This window comes from Alosa pseudoharengus, unplaced genomic scaffold, assembly GCF_046254945.1.
Source record: "Alosa pseudoharengus isolate Yale_2024_CS ecotype anadromous, Long Island Sound unplaced genomic scaffold, YU_APseudo_1.1 YU_APseudo_1.1_scf_18, whole genome shotgun sequence".
Lineage (NCBI taxonomy): Eukaryota > Metazoa > Chordata > Actinopteri > Clupeiformes > Clupeidae > Alosa > Alosa pseudoharengus.
In genome coordinates this window covers 13,276,797-13,291,796 of record NW_027468650.1, presented here as the reverse complement: position 1 = coordinate 13,291,796, position 15,000 = coordinate 13,276,797, and the positions used below count along the sequence as shown (strand labels likewise).

The following is a 15,000-nucleotide window of genomic DNA, read 5'->3' as shown; positions in this document are numbered from 1 at the left end:
TATAACCCTGTTCAGTAATCTGCAATATGGTTAACGTAACACATGCACACATGCACACATGCAGACCAACATACTGTATATATATACACAGCTCTGGACAACAATAAAGACACCACTGCAAAATGTTACTGATGTTACTATTCATAGGTATGTCTTTGAGTAAAATTAACTACTGACAACAATTCTCCCAAATCCCAAAATAAAAATATTGTCATTTAGAGCATTTATTTTCAGAAAATGACAAATAGTCAAAGAAACAAAACAAAAAAGACGCAGTGTTTTCAGACCTCAAATAATGCCATGAAAACAACTTCATATTCATTTATAAGCAACACAATACTAATGGAAGAGTGTGTGTCAAAAATTTATATTTGGTGGAATAATCCTGATTATCAATCACAGCTTTCATGCATCTAGGCATGCTCTCCAGCAGTCTTTCTCATCGCTGTTCAGTGATTTTATGCCAGTCCTGACTCCTAGCACAACAATTCAAGCAGCTCAGCTTTGTTTGATGGCTTGTGACCATCCATCTTCCTCTTGATCACATTCCAGAGGTTTTCAATGGAGGTCTGGAGATTTGGTTAGCCATGACAGGGTCTTGATCTAAGATCATGACTTAGTTGTGTGGAACGGAGCATTGTCCTGCTGGAAAAACCAATCCTCAGAGTTAGGGAACATTGTCAGAGCAGAAGGAAGTAAGTTTTCTTCCAGGATAACCTTGTGCATGGCTTGATTCATGCGTCCTTCGCAAATACGAATCTGCTGAATCATCACCGATCCCTAGGAGCCTGTTTTGAACCGCTCTCGCCCTGCACTTCAGCTGCCATTTGACATTCTTTTTTAGGTCACTTGATGTCATCCTACGCTTGCTGAGTGACATTCGAATGAGTTGACGGTCATTCCGGTCAGTGGAGAGTTGTTTGACGGTCATCCCGGTCAGTAGGTTTGTTGTCCCTAATGTCTGCTGCTTGACCTTGTTGTTATGAACCGCCGTCTTTTAAGGATCCGAAATTGTAAAGATGGAAGCAACCTGACACTCACTGTAAAGAGTAAACTGGATGTACTGTGAGTGTGTGTGTGTGTGTGTGTGTGTGTGTGTGTGTGTGTGCGCGCATGTCAACAGCAGCCTTACCTCGGTGCCTCGCAGATCTCTGGGAATGTACACATCTTCAGTCATCTGTACACTCAGGCCAAAGTCAACCAGCACGGCTTTAGCTGACATCAGCACAATGTTGCTCGCTGAGGAGACAGACAGACAGACAGAGAGAGAGACAGATGCCGTGGGATGGAGAGAGAGACAGATGCCGTGGGATGGAGAGAGAGACAGATGGCGAGATCAGATATGGAACACATATGGAAACAAACAAGGGACACAATATCTAAAGATCATTTCAGGTTTTGTTTTTGTATGTGTGTGTGCAGACATAGATCCTCATGTGGTTTCTTCTGTGAGGGTGACAGTGGACAAACACACACACACACACACACACACACACACACACACACACACACACACACACACACACACACACTCACAAACTCAGAGGCTCGTTCTGGCTCTCGCCCACCGCCCCCTCAAATGGAATTTCCAGAAACTTGAAAGCAGCTTTGACTGCAAGCCATGACTTATGGGTGGTTACTACACACACACACACACACACACACACACACACACACATACACATACACAACTACCCTGTACAGTTAAGATGCATGGATACAACCCTGTAATTTTACATCTAAGTGTGAGTCTGAGTTGTTTCCTCTTAATGACCTACTTAAGAGCTTTTACAGGAAACTACTGGCCCTTCTTTACCTTTGCTTTCAGTGTGTCTTTGCGTGTGTGTGTGTGTGTGTGTACACAAGTCAAAGGCGTGCATCAAAAAAACAATAACACAGGAAGGTCTATGTTGCCCCCGCGCAAACATACTGCATGACTGCGCAGCTAAGCGGCAGTGTATTAGTGAAACAAGTTTGCATAGTAGGCACTATGCAAACAGTTTGACTTTGACTAGGCACTGAGTGGAGCGTTTATGGGGGCTGTAAACGCTCTACAGCAGGTACAGGGTCACGTGTTGGACTTTCCTAGATGTTGTTTACATCCTGTGTTGTGGGCTTGGTTGGGGCGGTGATAAAGCCCTGTGTGGTGCTGACTACTGATGCAGAGCAGTACTTGTAGCCGGGTAGGTAGTGGACGGGTTTGCCAGGTGCAGCGTTGTGGCTAAGAAGCTGGGCTAGGCATGCAGTAGCCAGGTGCAGCGTTGTGGCTAAGAAGCTGGGTTAGAATGCAGTAGCCAGGTGCAGCGTTGTGGCTAAGAAGCTGGGTTAGAATGCAGTAGCCAGGTGCACCGTTGTGGCTAAGAAGCTGGGCTAGCATGCAGTAGCCAGGTGCAGCATTGTGGCTAAGAAGCTGGGCTAGCATGCAGTAGCCAGAAAAAGTTGTGGGTTCAATACCCAGTTTCCACTGTTGTGCCCTTGAGCAAGACACTAACCCTGAGTTGCTCCGGGGACAATATAATCCCTTGTGATATAATTGACATATGTAAGTCACTTTGGACAACAGCGTCTGCTAAATGAATGAATATAAATAGGGCGGGCCTTACGTTTGATGTCGTGGTGGATGACACCGTGGCCGTGCAGGTACTCGAGGGCCTGGAGCACCTGCCTGGTGACCCAGATGACCTCGGCCTCTCGCATGGGGCCGCAGCTGTCCAGCTTCTCCAGCACAGAGCCGCCCTCGCCGGCCTCCATGAACACGTGCAGCGTGCGCTCCTTCAGGACTGCCCCAAACAGCTGCGCCACGTTCTCGTGGCCGAAGCGCGCCTGGATCTCCACGTCTGAGCGCCTGAAGTGCTCTAGTGGGATCTGGAGAGTGGGGGTCGGGGTGGGGTGGAGTAGGGGTCAGGGTAGGGTGGGGTGGGGGTCGGGGTAGGGGTGGGGTAGGGGTCAGGGTGGGGTGGGGTGGGGTGGGGTGGGGGTGGGGTAGGGATGGGGTAGGGGTCAGGGTGGGGTGGGGTGGGGTGGGGTAGGGTGGGGTAGGGGTGGGGTAGGGGTCAGGGTGGGGTAGGGTGGAGTAGGGGTCAAGGTGGGGTGGGGTGGGGTGGGGTGGGGTAGGGTGGGGTAGGGGTGGGGTGGGGTAGGGGTGGGGTAGGGGTCAGGGTGGGGTGGGGTGGGGTGGGGTAGGGTGGGGTAGGGGTGGGGTAGGGGTCAGGGTGGGGTAGGGTGGAGTAGGGGTCAGGGTGGGGTGGGGTGGGGTGGGGTAGGGAGGGGTAGGGGTAGGGTGGAGTAGGGGTCAGGGTGGGGTAGGGTGGAGTAGGGGTGGGGTAGGGGTAGGGGTGGGGTAGGGGTCAGGGTGGGGTAGGGTGGAGTAGGGGTGGGGTGGGGTTAAGAGAGAAAGATGGCAATAGGAAAAGAAAGAGAAAAAAAGACGGTTTCAGAAAAACAAGAAGCTAAAGGACATGTGACATATGTTTACCATCCATAGTCAAAGGTGTATTCTGTATACATGTATGCATATATGTGCGTGTGTGTCTAGCTTGTGTGTGTGTGTGCGTGCGCGTGCATGTGTGTGTTTGTGTGGGTACGTGTGTATGTGTTGCCCCTGAAAGTGTCTCACCAGCTTGCAGGCCATGCGCTTGCGTGTGACACAGTCCTCAGCCAAGTGAACTCTCCCAAAGGCACCTTTGGGAATGTGGGCCGAGTCAACATTCCTGTAGTTGCGTTTCCATGGAAACAGGGACACCTCAGAGTCGAGGCGATAGTGCCCGTTCTGAAGGATCATGTCTTTCTGTAAGGACAGATTATGCTGAGTAAGACCACCTAACAAACACACACATACACATGCACACACACTTCTACTGAGACACCTACTTTTACTTACACACATATACATATTATGCACACACACACACAGACATACACACACACACACACACACACACAAACACAATAAAACAGGTAAATGTACAAATGTAAACTTCCTCCCTTTCTCTCTCTTTCTCTTTCATTCATAACTGAGTCCTCACTCACCTTGTTAAGAAGCACCCCTGTCTCATTGTTCAGGTGTACGAGAGAGGGCGCCTGCACCCCATGTGCTGTGCCTGAGATCCGGCTGATGAAGGCCAGCAAATCAGTCACGTTCCCGTATTGCACACCTCCTCCTTGGCCTGGCGGACATGTCGTCTGGTCAAACACGTCCGGCGTGTGTGTCCCTGCTGACTCCTGGTCTGTCTCCTCATGCGAGACACCCTCCTCACTGGACCCTACCTCCTCCTCCTCCTCCTCTTCCTCCTCGTCTGGGTAAAGGTTCTGAAACAGCTCAAGAACTTTCTCCATGTCCAAGTGGTTCAGTAGAAGATTTATCCCAATGTTTTTATTATCATCATGAAACTCCATGCTGCAGCTTCAGTGCAGATCACACACTCGGCAGAACAAGTGCATTCTTCTCTGTAGTAAGGGGAGAGGGGGACAGATTTAGGTACAGAAAACGACAGAGTGAGCGTTTCCAGCTGCGACTGCAATTCGATGGATTACTTGCAAATAAGGGGCATTCCTGGACATGAAGGGAAACCCTCCCTCGCAAGCATATCAGCGTCAGAATCCAGTGGAGCGCAGCCGTAACGCATGACATAAAATACTTACACATCTCACTGTAAATTACCTTGATGAATATATTATCTCTTTTTAAGTGCACATATAGAAAAGCAGTGCGCACTGCAGGGACACATATGCAATTGCGTGATCCTTTCATGAATATTTGTGGAAACTATTCATGAAAATAAAATATTAATAAACAAATATCACATGATCGTTTTATGAATAATTTTGAAGAAAAAACGTATCACAAAACAGCCATGATAATTGGAAATCGAGCGTTAGCTAAGCCAATCGACATTCTCGAAAAATAAACAATTTTTACAATCATCTTAGCAAAGAGCATGCAGGCTACTACAACTAAAGTGTAAGATAATCAATGGAATGAAATGGCAGTAGTTGCATAGTGTATAGTAAAACCTCACCTCAAATTCGTACCAATCTCAGCAATCTCAGGCACATCGTCTCGCTCAGCAGTGACTCCGACGGAGTCATCATGGACACTGTATAGTTTGAGAGGTGACTGAGCGCACTTGTTGACCGAGATAGAGAGAGAGAGAGAGAGGAGGGGGTAGAGAGAGAGCGAGAGTTGCGATTAACAGGAAAAGTAATATCTTGCTTCAATCAGCTCGTGTCGTTTTCGTTTCGTTTTTCTTTTCCTTCTCTCATTTCACTGGTATCTCCGGGACTATTGGCACGCTCTTGGTTGTGAACATCAGCTTTACCTTGGAGCAGTATCTACAGTCCCCGGATTCACCTGACCTGACAGACCCGTTTCTTAATTTCCACTGCGTCAAAGCATTCTCAACATCTCTCCCCTATATGTCATTGCTAACCACACGCAGGAACTGATAACAGGCAGCTGTTTTAGACCTCTTTTATGTTAAAAGAACACATTCTGCGTCATGTATTTGGTCTTAGTCACGCACAAAGGTTGCAATTTTCTGCATTTTCTTGACTACTGTAATAACCTACCAGTCACCCAAACTGTCTTTGATTTAAAACACAAGGGAAAGACGAAACAAGTCAGCAGAAATTAATCTTAAAACCACAAAGATGGAAGGCCGAGAATGTGCAAAGGGTTATGTCATAGTCTATAACAATAATAAAAAGAAAGAGGAATATCCTAGGTTATAGGCTAGCCTATGCCAGGGCTTCCCAAACTTTTCTGGTATTTGACAAGGCCCCCCAAATACCACTAGGTTCTGGTCAAGGCCCCCCTTTTACAAGACGAAGGCTATTAAACCCATAAACAATACTACCGCAAATGTAAAAATAAATTGTTCTCATATCTGTTTAGCCACAAACACTTCACGATGGCGCATATAGGCCTGTGTGAAAATTACATTCGGGGCTTTCTGCTTGATGCGAGCTGTCACAGTGTCACTCCATTGTAATTCAGAGGTGGACAAAGTACTTAATTTCTTTACGTCAAAGTAGATACTCCCAGTCAAAAATTACTCCACTGCAAGTAAAAGTTGCCAAGTCAAATGTTTACTTAAGTGAAAGTATGCAAGTTCTAAAAATACCTAAGCACAAAGTATCTCTGATGTGCTGTATAATGTTCATTTTGTCAATGATGTGGTGGTCAGACTTATGCTGAAATGAAATTCACATTCTTTGGGTGGTCACTATTTTGCTACTGATAAAGCAAAACTGCCCATTTTCAACCCTGTTGTTCAAGGCCACTGTGCTAGGAAAAAGAGCAAGACAAAGGTACAATATTGACCATTTTTGTAGCAAATTGTCTTGCTCTTTTTCCTATTTATGGTCTTGGCCTCAAACAACAGGTGAAATGAATAGTTTTTTTTCTGTTCATAAGCATAATAATGTATTTTTTTAATTGCTCTGAATTTCTTGAATTTCCCCTTGGGGATCAATAAAGTATCTATCTATCTATCTATCTATCTATGTATCTACAGTATTTATCTGTCATAGTAAATTACTTCCTTGGAGAATTACCATTTGCACTGGGATGCCAGTCTTATTGAATCAAGTGTATTACCTAGTCAATCAACATGACAACATGACAAAATGTCTGGGTCTTATCCTTTTGGTTTGTAAACAAATCAACATGCGTGGGGTTGGGATTGGAGCTCTGAAAAAATCCCTTGTGTGTGTTTATAGTGACTTATTTAACATGTAGGCTAAGTTACTGTAAAAGTAGATGTATGTGTCACAAAGAATTTTCTACATTACCTAACAAAGCCATCATGACCAAGTACAATACTTAAGTACATTTACTTAAGTATTGTCTGCCTCTGCAAAGCCGTGGCCCGGACTGAACACACTCCCACACGACGAGACCAATCAAGTCCATTGCCTCTATGTAGCTACTCGTCCAAACTTGAACAATTTCTCTCCCTTTTCCTTTACTTTCAAAAAGGTGTCAATTTACGCTGAGCTAGCCAGCTGAAGCTAGCTAGCCAGCTGGTCAAATAGCAGGAGCACTCGCGGATGGCATGGACTTTAGGTCTAGGCATACACTGACAATTTACGTGATGAAGGTGTTTCAGCAAATCAGAAAGATTATCATGGAAAACATCATGTTCAGATATGCAATAAATTAATATAATACTAATATTTTATGACAACACTCACAACAAAGCAACAATATATTGTTTTTATTATATATAGCTTTTATTTTTCCACAAATGTATTTGTGTTCCTCCTCTGTCATTCTCGTCCCTAATCTGCTTTTGCTTTTCACCCTGAAGGTCAGTTTCTATATGATTCTTTGTTCATTATTGGGCTTAGTCATAGGCCTCTATTGATAACATTGTGAAACATTATAGCCTACATTATAAAAACATATTGTGTATTTTTTTCGGAAGTGCAAATGTGTTTGTACTGGGAAACTTTCAGTGAACTGTAAAATGAGCCTACACTGCCTGTAATGAAGGAGCAAATCAAGCATAGAAAAACTGACTTTTAAAACGCGTAAACTACTTTCCAAACTTCCCAGCCGCCGTATGCCCGCATGCGCGTGTGTTGTCATTTAGGCTCCTGCAATGGCGGCCTCCATGGGAGCAAGCAGGTTACATATGCGGGGAAATGGGCAATTGTTGAAATGTTTTCAAAGGATACTCACGCCGTCCCAGAGAAGAGCAGGAACAAATGCTGCTGCTTGTCAGCCACTGACGGGTAGGGACTTGCTGTTGGTGTCGTTTTTCTTGAAGAGATGTGTGCCGAACCCCTTGTCATGCGAAAGCTACGGCTACTTTTGCTCAAATGCCGATGGGGTTGCTGTCGTCTGTATCTGTTAGCGTTGGTCTCTCAAAAGACAGTGCGTAAACTGCAACAGTTTAGATGATATTGCAAGAAAGTAATATATCTCATGTAAACTCGATACACTATTAATCTTAACTAATTGCTACTCTTGATGTTTTAAGACCACCAAGATGCTGGGAAGTCTTTCCTCGCGCTACAGGAGGAGAGGCGCGAGCGTGCTGAGAGATCTGTCTTAATCAGCTGCCCCTCGAAGACTACAGAAAAAAAGGTCCTGAAGTTCTTGTCCAAATACGGATCCGTAAACAACTGTTTCTTCTATGACAGCTATGTAAGTCCACCGACTCGTGTAAGCAAGATACAACTTAAGGTTCAAGTGTATCACCCTCTCTCGGTTGTCTGTATTCTTTACGTTGAGTGTGTGCTCTCAAACACCAGTAGTTTCATTTCGTCTGCCTGTATAACACACATTCAGTAACCACAGCCGTGGCAACATTTGTTGGTACCCTGACAGCTCAATTTTCTCATGCATAGTTGCATGCATTTTGTATGAAATAAAGCAAAGAAAGTTTGAGATTGTTTCCGTTGTATTTTACAAAGATATTCTAAAATGAAGAGGTAGCAGGAGCAAAAACTGTACTGTACCCACACCGCTCACCTACTGTCCCGTGCCACTCGACTACTGTCCCGCGCCACAGTTCCGTCCTGCCACACTGTCCCGCAGCACTGACCTAATGTCCTGTGCCACTTGACTATCCCGTGTCACTTGACTACTGTCCCGTGTCACTTGACTACTGTCTTGACTACTGTCATACTGACATACTTCTTTCATACTTCTGTGCCACTCATCTACTATCCTGCCACTCTGTCCCACGGCACTGACCTACTGTCCTGTGCCACTTAACTGCTGTCCCGTGACACTGTCCCGTATCACTTTCATATTATATCTTGCCACCTGCCCACAACACTGTCCTCTGCCACTCACCTATACTGTCCCTCAGCACTCGCCTACTGTCTTATGCCACTGGCCTACTGTACCACGACACTTGCCTACTGTCCCATGCCACTTGCAACTAAACCATCCCTAACCCATGGAACAGTTGGCAAATGGCGCAGGACAGTAGGCGAGAGGCGTGGGACCGTAGAAGACGGTAGGTGCACAACCAACAACAGTACAGTGCTCCTACTGTTAGTACAGTGCTCCTACTGTTAGTGCAGTGCTCCTACTGTTAGTACAGTGCTCCTACTGTTAGTGCAGTGCTCCTACTGCTAGTACAGTGCTCCTACTGTTAGTACAGTGCTCCTACTGTTAGTACAGTGCTCCTACTGTTAGGCAGTGCCCTACTGTTAGGCAGTGCCCTACTGTTAGGCAGTGCTCCTACTGTTAGGCAGTGCTCCTACTGCTAGTACAGTGCTCCTACTGCTAGGCAGAGCTCCTACTGTTAGTACAGTGCTCCTACTGTTAGTACAGTGCTCCTACTGCTAGGCAGAGCTCCTACTGCTAGTACAGTGCTCCTACTGCTAGTACAGTGCTCCTACTGTTAGGCAGTGCTCCTACTGTTAGTTCAGTGCTCCTAGTGCTACGGGTAAAATGGCTTAGGCAATTGGTTGGTGCTCTTAAAAAAGATGACAAATTATTGTATTATTGGGATGTTTCAAACTAACTATTGTCACAGGTGTGTTTTGATTTCATATTCACTCATTCAGCCTATTTTAATGTGTCATTCCCTGTCAGGTTGGACAGAACATGAAGATGGTTGCCACACCGTCTCAGATTTTGCTCAGATTTTGTCTACATAATGTTTTAAAGTAAAAAAATTAACATTTTGTCTCATGATGTTTTAGTTACCTATAAGAATAGTCTAGAAGAAAAGATAATAATCACTGCAAATTGTGTCTGTAGTCTATAAAAAGCCTTTGTGCCCACTGACACATTTCATACTCTGAACACTAAAGTCATTATGTTTCGGTTTATTTTAATACAGTTATACACTTATTACACACTCAAAAAATCCTTGTCTTGTAGGCTGTGTTTGGTCATTAAATATCTATAAAAAGTATTATTCCCAGCCTGACCAAACTTTGTAGGATGTAAGCCAAACTTGTTCTCAGTACGACTGAACCACTGAAAGTTTGTACGGCATGGTCATTGATTATCCGTGTCCGTGTGTGTGTGTGTGTGTGTAGGGCACATGCGCTGTGATCGAGTTTGCCAGCAGGGATGGCATTTGCTCTCTCCACGAGGCTGCCAGTCTCCCCAGCATCCAACACGAAGCCTCGGTACCTTTCAAGACCCGCCTCCTCGCACTAAAGAGCACTGGAGTGGACCAATCAGATGGGGCAGCCAGCCTAAAGCTTCACCCCCAGACATCCCTGCCAGTCAATGAGTTGATCCAGCGACTTGCTGCGGAGGAGAGTGTGAGTATGTCCAGGCTCATGTAGGAGTCTCAAGATGGAGACCTTGGCTTGTAGGAATAATCCAGTGGTTCCTAAGGTGCGGTCCGTGACCCATAGCCAAGGGGTCCGCAAAATAATTTTAGTTTTTTTTTTGTGTGCCCCTTTTTACCCATAAAACAAGCAAGTTGTGTCTTTGCTCCCACCACTCCTACTGCTGCTTAGCTTGGCTTATTTGTCAGCTAGCTAGCTGATGAATGTGGAGAAATGTTTGAGTCAGTCCATGTCGTCAAGTGATGCAATACCGTTCTGTGCCACTTGCCTACAACTGTCCCACAACAAAAAAACTCTGGCATACCGTGAATTGCTGCCTGCCGTAGTGTTGCTTCAGTTGGCCTATATGTCTGACAGACTGTACAATACTGCACAGGGTTAGTGCGTATCCAACATTGCAGATCCACCCTTGGCAGAATATTATTACAAACTTGCATACTGGTGCATGTGACTTAACTATTGACCTACCTCTGTGATTTGTAGTGTATAATATGTCTATTAGTTAACGTTGTAAAAATATATAAATAATGAAGGATTGACCAGGACTTTTCCTGGAGAAAAGATATTGTATCTCAATAGGACCTTCCTGTTAAAATAACAGAAACAGATAAATAATAATTATAAACAAAACATTCTTTAGTGTACACAGTCTCACATACACTGTCTCCCGTTTTGATCCATAGATAGACCAGCAGCTGCATTCCCTGACATCAATACTAGAGCTGACCAATGAGAACATTGCTCTTCGCTTCCTGGTTTGCTCCCTGCTCCAAGACATCGCTGGCGCATTCTTCCCAGAATGTGCAATCAGGCTGTTCGGTTCGACGGTCAATGGCTTTGGGAAGCTGGGCTGTGACCTCGACCTCTTCCTGGATCTGGACACCATCAGTGGCCGGAGCATGAAGAGGGTGAGAATCAAACAGAATAGTGATGTCCTCGTCACCGTGTGGAATAACCACACTACTTGTACTTGTACAATAAGTTTACTTAGAACAATACTTACAGCCATATTGCTTCATTCGCTTCACAGGCTACTTCATGCGTAATATATAACAGTGCATGACCGCAGACATTCATGCTATATGTCACTGTCATAAACCACTGTAATGCTGTACACCTTAAACATTACATGAACGTTTGTCAAGGACACGTTCCATCTCAATAAGTCAACATAACGGAAAAAGAGTTCACTCGATATGGATGTTTTAACATGTGTGTGAGCTTGTGTGAGTTTATTCTTGGGTGATGACAGTCAAATGCGTATGTATTCTAGGTATGTGAGAGGAAACCAGTCCAGTGTGTGTGTGACGTGTAAAAACATGTGGTGAGAAGTGAAGAGTGGTTTTGACAGTTGGGGAACATGGTGGTGGTTGACAATTTGTCAACAATGTTTTATTAGTTTCACTGAAATGGTTTGAGTTTAAAATAATTCAGTTGCTTTCTTGTCTGTGTCCTGGTCCACCCATGTTTGAATATAAGATGTGCATATTATTAAATTAGGAAAATGATGTTGCCTATTAGTTGACATTACGGTTACCTTGTGCACAGTATCGACACATTGACACATTGCCTACCACATTGTGAGTCATACAAGTGTGCGTGTGTGTGTAGTCCTCTGACTGGGATGTGTTTGTGTGTGTTTAAGTGTGTTAGAGTGTGTGTGTGTTAGAGTGTGTGTGTGTGTGTGTGTGTGTGTGTGTAGTCCTTTGACTGTGCTGTATCTCTCGATGCAGCCCTCTGGTCTGTCCCTGGAGTACCAGATGAAGAGGGTAGCGTCGGAGCGGACGGTGACCCAGAGCGTGCTGTCCGTGGTGGGAGAGGGCCTGGAGCAGTTTGCCCCTGGTTGTGTGGGGGTGCAGAAGATCCTAAACGCCCGCTGTCCCTTAGTGCGCTTCTCACACCAGCCTTCGGGCTTCCAGTGCGACCTCACAGCCAACAACAGGTGAGACACACACACACACACACACACAAAAAAACACACACGCGAAGTCCGACGCTTCCGCGAAGTCCATTTATTTCTGATAATGGACGCATCGAAGGGCATTATCCCGTTTATACCATGGTCACTTATGAAATAAATAAATATGAAATCAATTATTAATACTAAATGAGTTTTAGAGCTAAAATCGTTAGTTTTTTCAGCTGTTTACAGTTGATTCCATTGTTGCGAAGCCTGCCTCCAGGCTCAACCGTCATCCTACTATCGTTGTTATAGTTACCATTCATAAGCAGTGATATGGAACGGCGATTAAACTTTTTTTTACCAGATCTACTTCATAGGTGTAGTATATCACTTTTTAAACGGTATAGTATACATTATTACACGGCTCTTCACAAGGCAAGTAGAACACTCCATTGACTTGAATGGGATTTCCCAAAGTTCTAGTGGTCATTGTTTCTTAGGAAAGGACCTCTAAAAAAAAAAATGACCGGTGTCAATGGCAACGGAGTTTGTGCTTCTAATTCAGGTATTTCATATCACTACGCAAGGACTGGAACTTCATTGAAAAGTGAAAGCAGACGGTTGATCAGCTGTGTTCTAAAAAATGTTTAATTCAACGTGTGTGTGTTGCAAACTATTTGTTTCAGCAAATGTCACGATGAACGGTAATAGGTTAGGCTATGTAGGCTAAAGTCATATCGTGCGGAGTTTATTAGGCTATTTCGTTTTGGCAAGTAGCCGTGTAATAAGCGGGATAATGTATAGAACGCCGGTCATTATTGGGAAAATAAGTCTCTTCCGGTTCGCCCTGTCTGGACTTATTTTCCCAATAATGACCGACATTATTCCTTACGTTAAAGCTTCAAAGTCATTTTGATGGTAAGCTACATTATCATAACATCACCTATTTCCGCCCTTTTACGTGTTTGTGTCACTTAATATTAATTTCTATACAAAAAAAGATGGTGGATTCTTAAAGAAACGAAAGCACCCACCCCTTAAGTGTATGTAGATTAGCTATGTACCAAAATGCTCCAAACCAGATTTTGTTCAGATCTACACACCTATGTCTACTGAAAAGTGTATGGTTCATTTTTTAAAATATTATTTTGAAGTATTAAAAAACATCTTTGTTTTAGAATTTTCGAACGAAAGAGGCGGAAATTGGTGCTTTTACAAGAACTTATAATAGGGAGAATGGCGCTCCTTCCCAGCCATAGCATACCCATCTACGGAGAACCAGCCTTGCAACTTCATGCTCTTTCAACGCGTCAAACTGCGTCAAATGTGCAGTAGCCTATTTGTGTGAAGTTGTGAAATGTTAGCTTGTCAGTCGACAAGGCTCTTCAGATAATATCTATGGCGAAATTTAAACAAATCCACATGTACCATGTACCAGGGGGAAGGGAGCCATGAGGGTGGTATTGACCACAGTTGTGTAAAGCACAAATACTCTGGGGGAGCCCAGTAGCAAAAGCAACAACAAAAACAAAAAGCATGCGAAATTGCACTGTATGCCTTTAAAAGCCCATTAGGAACCAGCAACTAGAAGCAGTCCCTGATGGAGTGTGGCTATCTATTCACACCGTGAATTTGGGTCTGGTTACATCAGGCAATGGAAATTCCTTGTAGAAAAATGTCTACAAAATGTAAGCGAAAGTAAAGGCCCGTGGGGGTGCCTTTTCAAAATGACAATAGCATGTAAGAGCACCTAATACATTACCTTATTATCAGAGATTAATTTATATTAGGATCGATAGTTCTACATCTCTATCATAATATGTAGTATTGAAAACCCTAAACTAAGGGTGGCTGATATCCCCCAAAAAAGAAAACCTATTCCTTTACCCGTCAGGATTAACAGCTGGACATGTGTGTGTATTCCCGTGTGTGGCCACAGGGTGGCGATGAAGAGCTCTGAGCTGCTGTGGCTACTGAGTCGGTTGGACGAGCGCGTGCGCTGCTTGGTGTTCATGGTGCGCTGCTGGGCCCGCGTCCACGGCCTGACCAGCTCCATCCCCGGCGCCTGGATCACCAACTTCTCCCTCAGCATGCTGGTGGTGTTCTTCCTGCAGACGCGCTCCACCCCCATCCTGCCCACCCTCGACCAGCTCCGTGACCTAGCCAGTAAGAGACGCCGTGCGTGCGTGTGTGTGTGTGTGTGTGTGTGTGTGTGTGTGTGTCCATCATGCCCATCATGCCCACCCTCAACCAGCTCTGTGACTTAGCCAGTAAGAGACGCCGTGTGCGTGTGCGCATGTGTGTGTGTTTGCCCCCTGTCCTACCCACCTTTGACCAGTAAGCCAGTCAGGAAGAGATGTCAGGTGGTGGTGGGAGGTAGTTGCATTTGTGTGTGTGTCTGAAAAGCTACTAGCATTCTAGCAGCTAGACTGCAAGTGGTGTCAGGAGAAAATACCTGTCGTCTTAATCGTCATGGCACAGTCACAGAAATTGATCTGTTGGCATATTAAAAGATGATTGGGTGTCCTTATGGTCTTCCTGGAATGTCAAAAGCAGTTTTTGCATACAATTTACAATACTCATTCTGCGTTGCAAAATCCATCTGCCAGGCATAGGAATGCCGTAATGTGACCAGAGGTCTCATGCTGCAGCGGTGTGTAGAAGTACACTGTTTATCATAAATGTATGAAAAAAATACATTAATTAAATAGTTCATTGTGTGTGTTGTTGCTATTTCAGTATATTCAACGCACCGCTATGCTTGATTGCATTTATATGCACTGGCTTTGATTGATCACGATCATTTAGAGGAAAATTAATTAGTTTTT

At 44.7% G+C, this 15,000-nt stretch overlaps 2 protein-coding genes across 2 annotated transcripts in view; one reads left to right on the top strand and one right to left on the bottom strand.

The window, feature by feature from the left end:
• The window catches only part of map3k8 (mitogen-activated protein kinase kinase kinase 8), an 8,817-nt gene extending 3,449 nt beyond the window's left edge, over nt 1-5,368 (bottom strand). The window contains exons 1-5 of the mRNA XM_076290272.1: nt 5,019-5,368; nt 4,030-4,446; nt 3,617-3,787; nt 2,604-2,865; nt 1,133-1,239 (exon numbers count right to left, since the gene is read on the bottom strand). Of these exons, the coding sequence (XP_076146387.1) occupies nt 1,133-1,239; nt 2,604-2,865; nt 3,617-3,787; nt 4,030-4,395 (906 nt within the window). The 5' untranslated portion in view covers nt 4,396-4,446; nt 5,019-5,368. The remainder of the gene's footprint in view (nt 1-1,132; nt 1,240-2,603; nt 2,866-3,616; nt 3,788-4,029; nt 4,447-5,018) is intronic.
• Nucleotides 5,369-7,605: 2,237 nt separating this feature from the next.
• Nucleotides 7,606-15,000, top strand: part of mtpap (mitochondrial poly(A) polymerase) — a 10,804-nt gene continuing 3,409 nt past the window's right edge. The window contains exons 1-6 of the mRNA XM_076291254.1: nt 7,606-7,737; nt 7,986-8,152; nt 10,009-10,239; nt 10,953-11,177; nt 12,003-12,211; nt 14,112-14,338. Coding sequence (XP_076147369.1) covers nt 7,617-7,737; nt 7,986-8,152; nt 10,009-10,239; nt 10,953-11,177; nt 12,003-12,211; nt 14,112-14,338 — 1,180 coding nt within the window. The 5' untranslated portion in view covers nt 7,606-7,616. The remainder of the gene's footprint in view (nt 7,738-7,985; nt 8,153-10,008; nt 10,240-10,952; nt 11,178-12,002; nt 12,212-14,111; nt 14,339-15,000) is intronic.